General features: G+C 36.8%; 1 protein-coding gene across 1 annotated transcript; it reads right to left on the bottom strand.

Annotated features, from left to right (window-relative positions):
* Positions 1-2849: 2849 nt before the first annotated feature.
* foxj1a (forkhead box J1a) lies at positions 2850-9859 on the bottom strand. Its single transcript, XM_007237315.4, has 3 exons — positions 9677-9859; positions 8413-9029; positions 2850-7358 (listed from the first exon to the last, which is right to left on the bottom strand). Exons 2-3 carry the CDS (start codon positions 8986-8988, stop codon positions 6525-6527), a joined length of 1410 nt encoding a protein of 469 aa, XP_007237377.2. The 5' UTR covers positions 8989-9029; positions 9677-9859; the 3' UTR covers positions 2850-6524.
* Positions 9860-17360: the final 7501 nt, after the last annotated feature.

Raw genomic sequence — 17360 nt, 5'->3', positions numbered from 1 at the left:
GGATTTCTTTACACAAATTCACAAAATAACTCTTTATTGTAATATCAATTAATTAAACAGTACAGAATGTAAAATTAATGATTCCATAAATCATTTGTAGTGTAATTTAGGGCCTGGTGTCAAAAAGGTGGGTCTCACTCTGAGGCCATGGGTCTTCCAGTAGGACAATGACCCAAATCATACTCCAAAAAAAAACAGAAATGAAATGGCCAAGCAATTCACCCAGATCTAAATCCTACAGAACACCTAAATAAAGAATAAAAAAAACGAAGCCTGGAAAAGATATTTTATTGATTCAAAAAATGAGTAGGACATCCTGAAGGACAATCTGTTTCAGTCTGCTAGAGCTTGTTACATCCCTGTACACAGACACAATTGATTGACCTCTATTCCAGATTCAGATTGTGACTAAAGGCACGTCTCCTAAATACAGGTTTAAAGTGAATATTATTAGTATTTTTGCGATTACTTATTTAAGATACTAGATACTAGTTTTTACTTTGACATGATAATTTGAGTACAGTTGTCAAAGGAATAACCAAAAATATATATTTTATTTAATATTGACATTGATTACAATTATAAATGCAATAAAATGGTAACATATTCAAGAGGGCACTGTACTTTATTTTATACTTTAGTTTATGTATTTTATTAAATGATATACTACATCAGCGCATTATGTTTTTTGTAGCTGAAAATGTTCAACAAGTTTTACCCACACATTTCTAATGATGTTCATAATTGTTTCCAGAATTTGTGGATTCTTCTCTCTATTCCTACATCTTATCCCTTTCTTGCTCCACAGGCTGCCATACAACCACAAAGCACCAAAGTATCCCCACACAGCTGTTTTTTAAATCAAACAATGCTCCATTCTCTCTCCAAACACATGTTTGGTAATCCAGGCCAACACGTTTCATTTTAACTGCATTAGTCCACAGCACTAGAGTAAGTTTTCCCTCTGATGACGCTTTCATGCAGATCATGTTTGTGTAAGCTGTGCTGCATCAACACCCCTGTGTCAGCTAGGCCTTCCAGTAGGTCTGAGAACTGTATTTGGTTGTTTAGATCTTGCCTTTCACAGTCTTTCACAGCTTCCCTTAACTACTAATATCTAATGATTTAGTTGAATGTCAGACAGCTGTGTAGTCCAGAATGTATTGAACTTGGGGACTGTCATCAGATCACAATTTCTATTCTATTAACCTGCTTCACTCATCCTAACGAGTCAGTTGGGGCCTAAAAAGGCATTTAAGCTGTAACACAGGTCGAAAGGTGTCCAAACATTTGCACCTGTCATAAATTATTTATGTATTATTTAGTTTTATTGTTGTGATACATGGATGATGCACTGAAATTTGTCGAAAAATGTGTTTAAGTGAATAAATACATATAGCTATAAAGATACTATAGCTATTTTGGGGGGTATTTTTACTTAATAAAAATTTTTTTTGTTATTTTTTATGCCACATTTTCATTATAACATTATAACAAAAAAAACAAAAAGCAGAAACAGATTGGTTGCAATTTATATGCAGTTCCAATTTGTGGCAGATGTCAGTAGCTTATTCTAAAACACAGATCTTGGCATGTATAAGAAAAAGAAAAGAAAAGTAAGGATTATAAATTAGCAATAAGCCATTCCTTTCTATTCCTGATGTTTAACGTGTCAGTGTATATATACTCTCCCATATCAAGGCAGATCCAGTAACAGTGTAACTAGTGAGGCCTGTCAACTAATCCAACTCGGCCCAGTGTTCACAGCTTCCACAGACAGTTCTACATCTCCGCACTGTTCATCATTTGCTGAAAAAGAGATTTGAAATGCTGTTGTAGCTGGTTTTGGTTTTGAGCATTGCTGGACTGGGGGAAAAATGGTGTGGTTAACATTTCATCAGGGAGCTCTTCTTACATGCAGCCATCAGCAGGGATGGAGAATAATGCCTGCATCAGGTTACCAAGGCATTCTCATCTGACCAAGCCACAACATTATAATTACCAGCCACGCACACTACCCGGAAAGAAAACGACATTCCAGCATGCATTGCTCATCCCAGAATGAGGAGATAATCAAGCCAAAGGCATATCAGCCTGCCTAAAGAAAAAAGGGGGAGTTTCATTTATTTACTCAAAAAGTAATTAAAAAACATTGAGCTACATATTTTGTGTAAAGTGGGTTTTTGTGAGCCTCCTAAAGATTTTTTTATATACTGTTAAGTAGAGTTATCTTTTTTATTTAATTCTAATACATGTAAAAGAGGCAATACAACTCAAGTGATATCAATACCAACAAAATAATGTATTTGTTATTAATAACAGCAGTACAATTTTTTTCTTTATTGAGTGTACATTAACAGTCAGATCTAAAACAAAGACATCTGAGCTTAGATCTACAGATGTGGCTAAAGCTTTATTTTTAGGTGTGTGATGCAGTGGCAAACAAAATGTGGTTTAGTTCTTACTGAAAGACAGATTAGCAAAGTATGGCAAGATTGTGGATATACAGTACCACTCAAAAGTTTGGACACACCTGTTCTCATTCAGTGTGTTTTCTTTTTTTTCTTTTTTTTTTACATTGTACGTTGTAACATTGAATGGAACACATGCATGTATCACATTTACCTTTGAGGACAAACTGCACACTCTTGTTTTTTTATTTTTATTTAGCGTCTTCATGAGGAAGAGTCTCCTGGAATAGTTTTCTCAGCATCTTGAGTTCCTGGATGCTGAGAACAATAGTTGCTGCTTTTTCTATACAAAAAATGCTATTCAATAAACTGGTAAAATATCATTCTTAGCAACAATGCTAACAGATGTGTAAAAAGTATATTTTCCTCTCAGAAATGTAGCATTCAGTATTCTATTTTTATTAAACACAAGTAGAATCATACAGAGTAATAGGTTCTACATTGAGTCTTACTTTAGTTTTAATGCGTAAGTATTTAATTTTTAACACATGCATGTTAAGTAAAACCTAAATGTTTTAACAAGTAAAATGGCTTTTTGTTTGTGCATAATTCTGAGTATTTGAGGGTGCATTGCTTTACAGTTTGACTGGGTGTTTAAAAAAAAAGCACAGCTCAGCATATCAGCAAGACAAATGTTCCTTTTCTTGAATAGTTTGAGCAATTTATAGGGCAAAAACACATCCGACAGGTAACTGAGTAAATGCATTTAGTTTCAATATTGTATAAGAAGTGTTTGAAATATATATCTTTCCCCCTGAGCCCTGAACTTTGGAATCCTAATAATTCAGAGCATTGTGCTGTTGCAGTGAGAATGGTGTTGGGGGTCACTCGCATATGCTAACAACATGCTGTTCAACAATGTCAAAATACCATTTTATGAGGTACAAACTGCATGTATGCATGAGTAGATCCATTAGGCCAATTGCTCTTCACCCAAACCCCCAATCCCTTCTCAACTTGACAGAGCTAGTGTGGTGTAGAAACGCAGTGATATATGAGGGCGTGGGATGCTCGTCCCCATCAGACCCCACATGGCCCCACTGAGGGGATGACTGACTGCAGCTCCAGGGGGTGCAAGAATTTGACTGAACACAGACAAAGCACTCACAGCCTCCCTACTTACAGCCAGTAGAAACAGTCACCTAAGAGGACAAGCTAAAACAAGCTTGTGTAAATCACTCACACACGATTCCCAGCATAATAAAAGCACTGCCTAGACAGAATCACGCGCAGACACACAGAGAGGAAAAGAGATTACAGCCAGAGCACTCACAAGACACAGTGGATATTGCTTTAACAGCATGAAAACCATGTGTAATATTCTGTCTATTAAAAGATTACTAAAATACTCATCATAAAGAAGCTTACTATCAGAATTGTTAACAGAAATACTAATGATAACTAGTCAGAATCTATTAAGGCCATGATCAGACCTCCGACTCAAATTCGGATTGATTCTGATAGTGTGGACTGCCAGAAACTGCCTGAAGTAGACTTTTGCGTCACTCTCTGACAAACAATGACATCATCAAATTCAGAATGACAGAACTATGCTGATTCAAGAAGAGTGCCAAAGGTAAGTTACTGACACCGACCTCGATACCACAGTAAATCATGCAGATATATATAGTTTTGTGATAGTTTTAAGAAGCACAAAGAATATTTTTTATTCCCTTATACAACATATACAGTGTTTTAAAAGAAAAAAAAAAATTTCCCTGATGTACCAATATTTTAGCAATATAATTTTGCACCTGTCTGAAAGCTCCAGTCACTGGATAGTCAGTATTCATGGCTATGAATATACCAGGAAGTCAAAAGAACACTCTGTGGAAGTTGATGCAAAAGTCCATGTCACTTAACATCTCCTGAAATAAAAGGAATATGGCACATGTGTGAATTTGCCAAGAGCAGCCGACCTCACAAACTGAGTGACCAAACAAAAAGGAGACTAGTGAGGGAGACCACCAAGACCCCTAAAGACTACTCAGAAGGACTCCAATGTCAACTGGAGGAAGGTTAAGATTGAATCAGACCTATCCACATCTACTGAATCATTTGAAATAAAAGTTTACAATTTATATTGTATTTCATTGACATTTTATAAAAGCAGTGAACGGCTACTAATGGTTTTGGATATTAAATAAAATGGCTGCATTAGCATTGTAGACATCAGGGTCCTCTCACTAAGACTGGAAAGAAGTGTTGGTAGACTTCTCTACCATAGACCAGTATGGTCCTTTAAAAAAACATTTTTTGTTGTTCCTGCTATAGTCCTATAAGCAGGTCCCAAATCACATTAACTTACTTATTAGTAACTGGATATTAATACAGAAATTCTGTAAAAACAACCCATGGAATGTGTAAATGTTCATTTTAAATCTCAGTATCTGTTTACCTGGTAATCAGACGCGACCATCCTGGATACGGTTTCCCAAAAACCTTGTAGAGCTCTGATTATCTTAATTGGTAGACAAAGTGTGATACTCGCTTGACCATTTACAAAACAGTTTTGAAACATGATGCTTTATTTATATGAAGACACTGGATTTTGAAGCACTGATGAGGATTTAATTGCCTGAGGTTTAGTGAGGTCAAAATGTTGAGTGAGCCCACCTCACCTTCTATACAGTATATGATAAGAGAGATCCACAAAGAATGGCCAAACTGGTACTAGTGTAAATAGTTACAAGAAAAATAATTCCAGATAAATTCCAGATTCAAATTCAAAAGAGTGAAAAAAGATTCCATCTTTTTATGTGACAATAGCAATATGGATTGGTTTCTCAGGCAGGGACTAAACCTAGTTGAAAACTAGTTTTCCCTTACAAATGAAAATCATAACTTAAATTGCTGTGTACTTCAAGACTAGGTTTAATCGCAGTTTGGCAAACTGCTCCTGTATGTCTGCCACCGTTCACTCAGGTTACATGACCAGCTCATATCTTGACTAACCAAATATTGATTTATTAGTAGTTCAAGCTCCTATTTATCTTTCAGTGTAAGATATATTTCCTGAACATTGGTATGCACCTCTAAATGCTAAAAACCTAAAAGTGGTTGATGAAATCACTTTGTAGACTCTGATAGTACTCACAGTACAATTACACAGCAAAGTAAGCAAAGAAGAACTGGAGCCAGACAGCTTTTGAATTGGGACAGGACATTTTGCCACTTAGTTTTACACAGTATAAGGTAATTATTCCCTCTTCACAAAATCACATTCTAGGATTCTTGAATCCATTGTGTATGTACAACAGCACTACTACAACAAGTTTATCAGTATAGTGGAATTAAGAGCATAAACGAAAAAACAAAAAACAGTTCATCCACTATAGCTATAAGAACTGGTTTGTATGAATCCTCTTATTAGAAACACAGGGAATGTTACTGATATTAGTTATTCTTCAAATAGGTTAACATGGACAAGTCTCCTAAAAACAATGTAGCACAAAAGTAAGTATATGATGCTAGAGACCCACTTTACAATACTATGAAAACTGGATACATTCAGAACACTTACCAGAAGCCCCTACTACTGAAGGTTCATTCTATATTGTAGTACATACATATGTATAGTAATAGCAATTCAGCACTATATTTGTGATGCATGTTTATTTGCATATTTAGTTTTGTGATAAAATTACAATAAAACATTAGACATGTACATTTAATCTTGTTTTCTGTCAGTCTTGTTAAGAATGTTAAGAAGTTTGTTTATTGCTGGATCTTTAAATGCAATTATAACATGAGCATCCAAGCTGTGAACGAACACAATCCTGTTTCTCGTTTTCTACCTGTGCTGTCTTCATTTGTAATTCCATGGCTGGTCATTGTCTAGTGGCCTTTGATCAGTGGTGCTTAGTTTAATAAAAGTAGGCAACTTGGTGTGCCAAATATAAAAAACATAATCATAAAAATCAAAGTAAGAAACAGACACATATTTAAAATGCTATCTTTGAGATGAAACCAAAGTTCTTTGGGATAAACCATTATTTAACCCTCTCTGTCCATGAAAACATTTCCTGGGAATGGTTCGACAAGAGCCACTCTTTACAGAAGAGACTCAATCTTACAGTTAATGTCAAGTGAGTCTCCGAGATCAAACAACTGATCAAGGCTAATGGTGGAACTGGAGAGGAAGTCTGGACGATTCACTGCGTCATCCTCTGTCCATGGACTCTGAAGAAATTCTGTGGCTAAGAATGTTTCCTCGTCGAAGTCTACATCGCTGCTTCTTTGCGTTTCTATCAGCACACTGCTCTCTGCAGTGCCATTGGTGGCCTCAAGGGGGCTGATATGAATGCCATGTATGGTGAGGTCCTCTTCTCTTGTGATTGGACTCAGTGGGCCACCTTCATTCAGGCTCAACTCCCCATTCAGTGCTGAATCGAGCAGGGCATCCCAGTCAAAGTTGCTCTTGAGGGAGTCTAGATCCTTTGGTTCCTCTATGGCCAGAAATGGCGAGCTAGAGCGGCGCAAGGCTTTGGGACCACCAGTTCTATGCCCATATGGCTGTTTTCTTTTGTGGCCCTTTGCAGGGCCCCAGCAACCAAACATTGTGGCTTCGGCAAGACGAGGGTCCCAGTTCTGGTCAACACCAGTGGCTTCCTCAAACTCTTTCAGGAGCTGCTGGGACTCAGCGCTAACACAGAGTCCTCCTGGGACACTTGTTGGCACAGTTGGTTGTGAGTTCATCCTGAGGTGGTTTTGAAGAGCTGGGTTAATCTGTACCGGAGGTGTCCTCCGCTTCTTATAGGCCCCACTGAGTAGACGCTCAGCATACTGGGGGTCGATCTTCCAGAAACCTCCCTTTCCTGGCTCGTCTTTCTGCCTCGGAACCTTAATGAAGCACTTGTTCAGTGAGAGGTTGTGTCGGATTGAATTCTGCAATAATACATTAAGATAGAAGACAAAAGCACCATAATGTTAGTCTTAGTCTTATAGTTAGTCTTAGTCTTATATGAATAAATGTGCTAATCAATGCATTCAGTATCAGCTTCTCTTCTTTAGAGCAAGAACTGCACACTTGAGATCCATTCTAAAAGGCTTTTGCACATCCTGAACCTCATAAATACCACAATAGACTGGCCAAATACCACAAAGCACTTATATTTAAATGAAGCACTGACCCTTTGACCTTGGTTAAACATTGTTTGTTAAGGTTGCGGGTTAAAATAACTGAAACTGGAGGAAACGTCTCAGTTGTCCTCAGAAAGGCTACAGGGTTAATTAATCATTTACCAACCATTTTCCTTAAAACCACCCTTTTTACTGTAAATAAACTTTATACACATTATATATGTTTATATCAGAAAACATCCCATTCTCTTCTTTTCACTGTCTATCTGTCTATTAGGGTAGGTTAAAACATGTAATTGTAGTCATTTCAGTGTAGTTACATACCCCGTGTGCTGCCATCCCTAACCTCTAGCTCTCATAATTAACTATACTGCTTAGTTGCTAATACTATTTCACTGTGTGGCAGCTATCCAATAATTTCCCAAATACAAAGTCTCAGAATAAAAGAAAACAAGCTCTCTGGAGGGTTCCTGTAGAGGAAAATCATTGTGCTAAGCAGAAGTTGTTTACTCTCCAACACAGAGAGTCCTCCAGGAAGATGTAGAGGGTTTCTCCCTCGAATGTACACTACTCTAACTCTAATGAACATTTAGTTTCATTCTAGTGTGTCAAAATTAAAGGGTCTTATATTTTACTGCTCATACTTTAGAGTTCATGTGTGACATTCATGTGAGATTATGTATGAAAGTAATATTAACTCCATTTTACAAAACCATTTACCTTCTTTCTTTATCCTTGTTTTTGACATTATACCTTCAAGTACTACACATTTAATATCATTAATATCACATTTAAATATCTCTGTTAAAATTTGATTGTAAAGTTTGTTAAGAACGAGATTTAAGGAGCAATAACTCACCTGCCAGGTGGGGTCAGCATGGCGGAAGTAGCAGAAGTTGTCAGTTATCCATTTATAGATGCATGAGAGAGTGATTTTGCTTTTCTTGCTTGCTTGCATGGCCATGCAGATCAGGGTTGCGTATGAGTAAGGTGGCTTAATGTGAGGGTTGGTCTTGTAGTCTACCTCGTCTGGGCAGTGGCCATGTGCCACCAAGCTGGGCAAAGCCGACAGGGAGGGCACCCGGCAAAAGGACGCCGCAATGGGCTTACCTGGGGTCAGCGGCATGCCTATGGATGCAGGGTCGCCTGCTAGAGGAGAGGCAGGGGCTTCTGCTCCCAGCTGCTGCCCAAAGAAAGGGCTGTGGTGCTGGCTGCTGGTAGACACATGTTGCCCTCCACTAGCATTGAGGATAGAGAACTCCTGCAGCCACTGGAGGCTGGTGAGGCTATCATCCAGGTTGTCTGAGCTGGTGCAGTTGCTATAAGCCAAAGAGCTCTCGTCCAGATCTTCGACCTGAGCAGCAGCTGTCACCACCTGCTCCTCCAGCCCCACAGAGCCCTCGGGCCAAGAGTCTGCGCAGCTCATGGACAGCATAGCCCTCTGTTAACCTCTCCCCGCACCTCCCCAGCCAAAACCTGCACAAGGACAAAATAGCAGCGGCAGTCAGTCAGTCCACAGCCTGCTTTAATCATGCATGAGGTAGGATGTCATTGCAAGGATGAGCTGCAACACGCCAAAGCAGCATAGATGAAACTATAAAATAGTAGTATAAGTAGTAGATTATATGGGGGTGGGTGGGTTAGAGCCATTTAGCTGCCAAAAAAGCTCCCCCTTTAAATTCCACAGCTGACTGGCCTTCAGAGAATGTTCCTGAAAAAGGCTCAACTCGCCGTGCCATCTTTCACTGTGGCAGGTGGATTTTACTACACTTAAACAGGGATACTGATACTGTTGGCCATAAATGATCAATTTAACAGACTGGCCTAAATTAGATGTATGACAGAAATAACAGTAACTTTATGAGTATATATATAGATATGCCTTAAATATATATAGAGCCTTATAATATAAACATTAGACAAGCACAAAATACCCCAAGACACCACCTTTACATCACTATAAGAGCTAACAGACACCTGTGATCGTTTCTGTGATATTTATTAATGATGTATTCTTAGTGATGGAGAATGTTAATTATAACAATTCGGAATTTCAAAACAGAAAACCCCTTTTTATAGCAATAAACTCTAATGCCCGAAATCCCACTCATCCTGAAGCTCACCTGTTTTGATTAACTGGAAATTACCGAAAAAATCATCCAAAAGGCCGCAGATGGTGTTTTTATCCGTGTTAGCTTGAGTTAACGACTCGCTGAAATTCCGTGAGATGACGTCGCTGCGCAGTTTCAGGTCTCCGGGGCCCTCTGACCGGGGGGCACTTTAATACCTGCTGCACGAGGGCTGTCCGGTAACCGTTAGCAACGGAACACCCCCTTGTAAACATCTTGCCGTTCTTCCATTGGCTGCGCGGTTGCTATAGGGCTTCATTTTCAATCAACCCCTCTCCGCGGTCTGCTCACCACGCTGGTGAATCCAGAATAAAACACAAAAATGAGGAACAGATAAAACAGAGGATGATTTTATTCCTTTATGCAGCTCTTCTTTATAGAGACTCCATTAATGCTTATAGTTATTATTCTATCTGGAATATTTACTACAAAACATTAGCTAGCTTTTAAAGCATTTAAATTAGCACAAGATAAAAGTCTTCTTTTTTGTATTTTTTACCCTTTAGATAACACAGTGCATAAACCAGCAAAGCCTACACAGCACACACACAAACTGTAGCACAGAGTTTACATCCAATTTTTACTATTTTACAGTAAAATCCTACTCGAGTCACTGCACACCAGCAGAGATCTGACTGATTCATCTTGCTCAATCCTAGCCAGCTAACCAAATGAAAAGTCTTGTCTTTTTATTTCTATACACTTGCTTTTGTGCAGTTCTTCAGAAAGCCACTCAGCCACACTAATGGAGTGTTTAAGAGGCTAACCCGTCTGTGCGGGTCTTTCCCCTTCTTTTTTTTTCTTTTTGGTTCCACTGTCTCACTGAGAACAGCTTGTGCATTCCTTCAAACACCTCGCTCTGAAGTCCTGGATATTCATCCTGTCTTTTCATTTCGATCGCCACTCTGAGAGTAACATCCTTTCCCAGTTTGTTTAATAGCATTTTTTCTTCATCTGAAATGAGTCTCCTGTTGTCACTGAACCTCTTTAGTGAAGAATGTGACAATGAAGGTGAGAGAAAAGGAGCAGCAGACAGTGCTTGGAGTACTTTCACCTCTCGCCTTGTTGTTAGCCATCCGTGAAATGCCCATCAAAACCTTCCCCTGTGTCCGCCTTGTCAGTCTCCTTTTTTCTGCGGTTGCTATAAGTAGACACATATAGTATACTAATTTACTATAAAGCCTCGCTCATGGGATGTTAGATACTGTAAGCATGTCCATTTATAATATTGAGTTTAAAATAGTAGAAACGTTAATTTTCTACAAACTCACATTTTCATAAACTAACACAGCGGCTTGTATTTTCTACATCATTTTTATATAGCAGATACCCTTTACCCTTTATCATGATCTTCAGATTTTACCTTCTACATTAAAGTTTAAACTTTAAAGCTTTGAACTTTAAATATGCCGATTTTGTTACTTTTAATTATTATTTTTTATATTTTGGTGCATTACATTATTTTAAATCAAACATATTTACTTCCATGATCAGAAAGCTAGTTTTTATCAGAAACGCCTACAGCTTTGAAGGAAATTTTCCTCTGCCGCTGTTGGTTTTGGATTGTTCACATGAAGCATGAAGTTGCTATGTGAAAGCATTAGATTAAAATAGACTAGACAGCCACTCTAAATGACTTTTTACAAAATATGATTCTGTAGAATTGTAGAAATATTGCGATACTAATATTGTGGAATATTTAAATAATGATTTGATAATGATGCTTTCATGTGTAATCATTCAGATCTGAAGTCTAGTGTATTTGTGTCAGTATATGAGGCTGAACAGCAGAGGGCGGAAGTGGATAACTTGTGGACGGATCCTGGGCCACATCTGGCATTTTCTAATGGTCCACATACCACTTGAAGTGATGGATTAGAAGTGGGACAAATGTGCTTCTATGGCCCAGATGCAGCACGCATTGATATTTTTCAATCCTTTTGCTTTACATTTGCTGAATGTAAATAAGATTGTTTATGGTACACTACATGTAAATCCCATTATCTGCTTCTATATTCAGGTTAATTTGGTTTCATCTGGCCAAATGGTCTGGTTTTTAGCATTTAAATCTGTTGTTTAACATATGTCTGTTGCTGAGTATGACTTGTGGTTTACAATTTCAATCAACCTTTATTTTGACTGGTAGATTGATTTGTGTAGATTGACCCCCATTTTCAGTGTAATTGAGCATTTACAGTAAACTGAAAGAGATAAAAAGTAGTATTTAATCACCATAGATATGCACAACAGAGGAAAATGAGCAGGCTCAGAACATTTAGAAAAGTATGAAAATTAATTACGACATCTCCTGATTTTAGTCTTTGACAGTGATTTGCCTTGCTTCTTGACCTGGCAGGATGTAGTGAGGAGGGCCTGAGAGTTGAAAGGAGTTCTGCTTCATCTACATTACTTTATAAATATTACGTGGTCTACCAGGTGTTGCTAAGGTCACCGGTGCATTCTATTTTCTACCTTTACAACTAGTTTCTGTTGTTTGATAGATTACTGTTTTACTGTTTCAGCTGAATGGTGGCTTACTTCATTTGCATCAACAACTCGTTAGCTGTCAGATTGAGAGTTTCCCTGCACAGCTTCTAAATGCAAATTCATCACTTGGAATCAACTCCACTCCTTTCATGTCCTTAACCTGTCATTAAACTACTTGTTGTCCAATTACTTTTTGGCTATAGTCTACACTTTTGAATCTACTGCTGTGGTCTGTATCTGACTGTATATTGCGCAGAAACTCCAGCCCTACAGGATCACAACTAAAATACCTAACCATTTTATTTTAGCATTTTATGTACAGCTACAAATATAAATTTACATCAAATTAAGTATAAATAACTCTAACCGTGATAAAGTGTATAAGTACACAGCAAGCTTTGTTAACCGTTAACATCTTGATTGACTAAATTACTAAAGCATATAGAGAAAATATCATTATGTATGAAAGCAGTCCAAAGTCCTCTATACTGACCAGTAATTAAGAAAAGAACAAAAATGTATGTCCTACATAAAATTACATATTACTGTTAAGGATTTGCGGCCTGTGATGATAAATGTGAAACATGTAATGCGTAGGAAGTGTTCTCTGTGTAAATTGAAAATCATTTTGCCATATACTTTGTGCATTTGCTGCTTAATACTGCCATATACTACAGTAAGGCTTGTGTATCTTTACTCTCCAACAGTCAGGGATCCTGTCTAAGTCTTTATATTAAGGAAATATCTTTTTTTATATTGGCCTTAAAGTGAAGAGATCACTCAAAATGATTTGTGTTGTAATTAGATGGTGTTTTTCTTATGTGCTCTTACTGGTCATAGCTGATCAGTCAACTATACAAGAGATTTTAAACATTTTTAAATGTTTTTCCTTCTTCTGAGTGATTTGAGTGGTTACAATATTAATGTTCTTTAAACTATCTGGGATGTCATATCTCCAAAGTGCTACAGCTTTGTTTATATATTTACACATCCAAATAAAACATAATTTACCCAGGGAAGTAAGTAAAAAAAAAAAACGAGTAAGATAACTTTAATACAGTATATGTGAGTACACAGCTGCTGATATTCATTTTATGTAAGTAGAGATTATGAAACTGATTTCACTTATTTTACTTTTTTTTACAGTTATGCTATTGTATATGCCCTACATTTAACTTAATATGCCACCATTCAATACTGAATACAAAGCAAATGCCCAACCCCAATACATTATAGATAACCTTCTCTGTAATAGGCTTTCTCCTACATCCAATCTGAATTATTCAGTTTTACAGCTGGGAAGGCTGACACTCCTGAGCTGGTCTCAAAATACTAGGCCTGTCAACACACTCTCTGATTACACTCTGTTCAACAGAAGTAAGGCACATTTGCACCTGTAGATAATTGGATAAAGGACATATGAAGTAAACCTAAAAAAGCAATATAACTTTATTCTCTGTTTATATAATTATAATGAACAATGGTGGCGTTTTTAATTGTATAAATAAAACTGTACATTGTAGGCCTATTTTAGCTAGAGAGCAACTATAATAGGCAAAACCATCCAATGAGACACTGTTTAGCAATATTTGTTGTTTTTCATTTCCCATTCTGACTTTAACCGTTTAACATCTGCTCAGCTTTTTGTATCTTTGTTTAGAAGGTGTTAAACTTAACCCAACCTGATTGTGCCGTCTCTATCAATCAGCAGAGCTATGCTAGAGTAAAACATTTGCTAGAGTTCACTGTACAGTTCAATAGTATGCCTTTTAAGTTCATCCATAAATCACTTCATTCATGCAGTTTGTTTTTGGTCAAAATTTGGAAGGTCATCAGATATCATTATATATCAGTATATCATCGGTTCAAACAATTTGATTAATGGAATTCATCAATGTTTAAACATTATACACCATAAATAAATATAATAAAAAATGTAATATATAAATGAGAGTTCTGAATTTGCTTCAACATATTGTCTCATTTGGCAGAAGTGCATAATTAAAAAAACTGGGATCTCTTTTGGGTCATTTTTATCACTGCCCTAAACCAGCAATACTCAGACTTTCGCTGGAAACCATCTTTTTGGGTGATAAGTTTCACCAAAATAAAATAAACAAAATATTTCATTGCTATATGCTTGAGGAGGAGGTTAAAGATAAGATAAGTGGGGAAATTTACAATAATACAGCAGCGAAAAGATCAAATAAACATTATATACAATATAAAAAATAAAAAGTAAATAACACTTAGGACTGTATTTACAAATAATTGTAAATTGCCTCTTAGTTGCACAGGGGTAACAGAGAAATATCTTACAAAATCTATATTCTTTGAGTGTGTAGCGGGAGTAAGCTGGAATGCAGTGCAGGATGTAGAGTCGAATAGCAGCAGGAGGAAGCAGCCTGAAGGAGCTGCCCAGTGCTGCCTTAGGGAGTCTGATGCATGGAATGGGAGTCATTCTTCAGCATCTATGTCAACTTGGCTAACATCCTCCTACCACCTGCACTGGGTCTAGTGAGCTTCCCAGTAGGGCTGTATACTGCAAAATTTGGTATCGATCCAATACCGAGTAAATACAGGGCCAGTACTGCCAATACCGATACAAATACAGATAGTTTTTACTACTAAATTATACATTTATTAAGTGAATGCATCATGAGTATTCAAATTTTAATGAAAACTTGAATTTTCATGATTATTTAATTGTTTTGTAAGTTTTCCTTTAACTAATCATGTTTTTGATGATAATAAAACACAGCACAAAGTTTTCAGCCAATTAAAAAATATTTTATTAGGTAACTCAAAAATGTTTATAGAAACTTCAAACTTAAATTTTGCTTTTCTGCATTTGCAATTACCAATTTTTTTTTCATAATGTTCCTTTGATATCCATATTCATATTTCAGGTTTGAGGCATAACTATATCTTTTTGTTGGTAGCATATCTATTTTTTCAGTTCTAGTGAAATATTTAATTTAGTTTTATAAAAGGGAGGCAGGGGGTGGCGGGCTAATTGAGCATAAATGAAGTAGAAGAGAAGAGCGGTGTTGTAAGGCCAGTTGGTCACTGGTTGAAATTTTACAGAAGATTAGAATGTTTTACATTTTTCTTTTAGATTTCATTTCACAAACAATCCCTCAAGAGGTTAATTATTTGTTCTGAATCACATAACATTATTTTAAATTAGCTATCTTTTTTGTGTCTCTTTGGCTCTAGTGCTTCATGGCCTAATGCTAAAAAGTGTTTTTCCATTGCAGTGGGTGGAATATGCATTACATTCTGGTATTTGACATACTGTTGTCTTTACCTAACAGATCCATTTAACCACCCCTCTCACAGATAGTCTGCCCAAAGCAGCTAGCCACATTTTGTCCCTTTGTTTTCCTGAAAGAAATTTACAATTCAACATTTTCAACATCAGAGCAATCTTAAAACATTATTTTTCCTTTAAACAGCTACTGCTTTATAGAATATTTTGCTGGATTGTGTATTCCAATTCAACTTTAAGGTTTAATATTTTTCAATAAAATCTTAAAAAAAGAATTTATAATACAGAATCTTACGTCTTTTGGCTCCTTTTTCTTTTTCCAATCAGAATTATTTCCAAACCATTTTGTTTTTCTTTCAATACTCATACTAACATGTTTACAGTAGCTGATTTTAAGTTTATCACCGATTTTGAATGCACCTAATCCACTTGTTTCATTGGCTGGTTCTTTTTCTATTCTAATGGACAACAGGGGGCTGTTCCACGTAGCAAGCTAACTCAGTAAGCCAGGCTTTTTAAGACAAGCCTGGTTCATTTTGCTCAAATTTAGGTTCTACAAAAGAGGCTAGACTTAAGCCTTGTTTAGTTACTACAGCAACATATACGTTTGTACAAACCTGCTCTGTACCAGGCTAGAGTTGAGGCTTAGCTGCAGTGCTTCTATTGGATGAGCCGTCATAGCCTTGCGGGTGGAAAACTAAATCAAGGAATGAGGTCCCGCCACGGTTTTATCCAATAAATTGCAGTGGATGGAGCATATTATATAATGTTTGTTTATATTTATTTGAGTATTGTACTGAATTGGAAATGTGTCTGCACATTGCAATTTATTGGTTCAATCTTAATAATTCAGGCCAGTGTAAAATGAAATACAGTATTTAATCGCAGTTATTTTCCACAAAGATATATTTGCATAAACTTACCAATATTTGCATACAGGTGATATAAATTAGCAAAAAATGTAGGCTATTAAAAGAGCAGCCAACATTAAAGGCTGTAGGCAGTGATTGATAATGGCGCCCATTTGAAGACAATCCAGTAGATGAGCTTTCAGGCTACCAGCTCCAAGGTCATTCCGGGACAGAACAGAGCCACTGTGAAATATAAAGCCATCAAATATACAATAAAGATTCTAATGAATTCTATAATAATAAAATGTAATATCTGAGAAACAATTGAACCTATCCTGAACATAAGGCTCTGTTGCATGGGGACAGGCAGGATCAGATGATGTCCCTCCTTCAATTCCTGCAATGATGGAACATCTGAGGTTTTGTTCTAAAGCTAGGTCTTCTGCAGGAGTGAAGGCTGCTAGAGGAGGTCCACCACCAGTAGCAACAATAGCTGTTTTCTTTCTGGTTGCAGTATTTCATGCAGTTAATTTATATTATAATATACACTAGAGTATGTAGTTTAACATTTTTCTGCACAACACACTAACTAATTTGTTTTGCACTTATCATTCTGGTATATTTTTATATTTAACCTTGACCTGCTGCCATTTTTTTTACTCCCCCCATGTTGCTTCTAAATCAGGATATAATTATAAATTTTCTTCATTTAATAACATTTTGGAATGCCAATGAGTGGATTAATATGCTAACGCATTTAATAAGTCTGCAATTTTTTGCCAGGCAGCTTCTCTGGGTTTATTAACAAAAGAAGTGTTCACTTTCCTTGTAATTATCTCTTTAAATGCATCTAATAGACATGTAAGTAACTCCTGTTCAGCAGGAGAGAAAAAAGCAGTGCGTTCCTTCACCCTTTTCAACATTTTTCTTGGCTTTTCAGAGCTCGATTACTGAGGAAGTACCGTGTGCACGTGTGGGAGCCTTGATAACAGGTTGAGTCTGGATTTCGTTAGTGGAAGGGAACTAGCTGGAAGTGAATTGTGTGGCTAACTCAAGTGAGGCTTAATCA

This window comes from Astyanax mexicanus, chromosome 19, assembly GCF_023375975.1.
Source record: "Astyanax mexicanus isolate ESR-SI-001 chromosome 19, AstMex3_surface, whole genome shotgun sequence".
Classification (NCBI taxonomy): domain Eukaryota; kingdom Metazoa; phylum Chordata; class Actinopteri; order Characiformes; family Acestrorhamphidae; genus Astyanax; species Astyanax mexicanus.
The sequence above is the reverse complement of the archived record's forward strand: the minus strand, read 5'-3'. Positions and strand labels throughout refer to the sequence as shown.

Excerpts from the sequence above, each read along its gene's own strand:
- foxj1a (XM_007237315.4), bottom strand. The coding sequence starts at position 8,988 with ATGCTGTCCATGAGCTGCGCAGACTCTTGGCCCGAGGGCTCTGTGGGG. Across the intron at positions 7,359-8,412 it reads ATGCTGACCCCACCTGGCAG|AATTCAATCCGACACAACCT; the intron begins GTGAGTTATTGC and ends GTATTATTGCAG.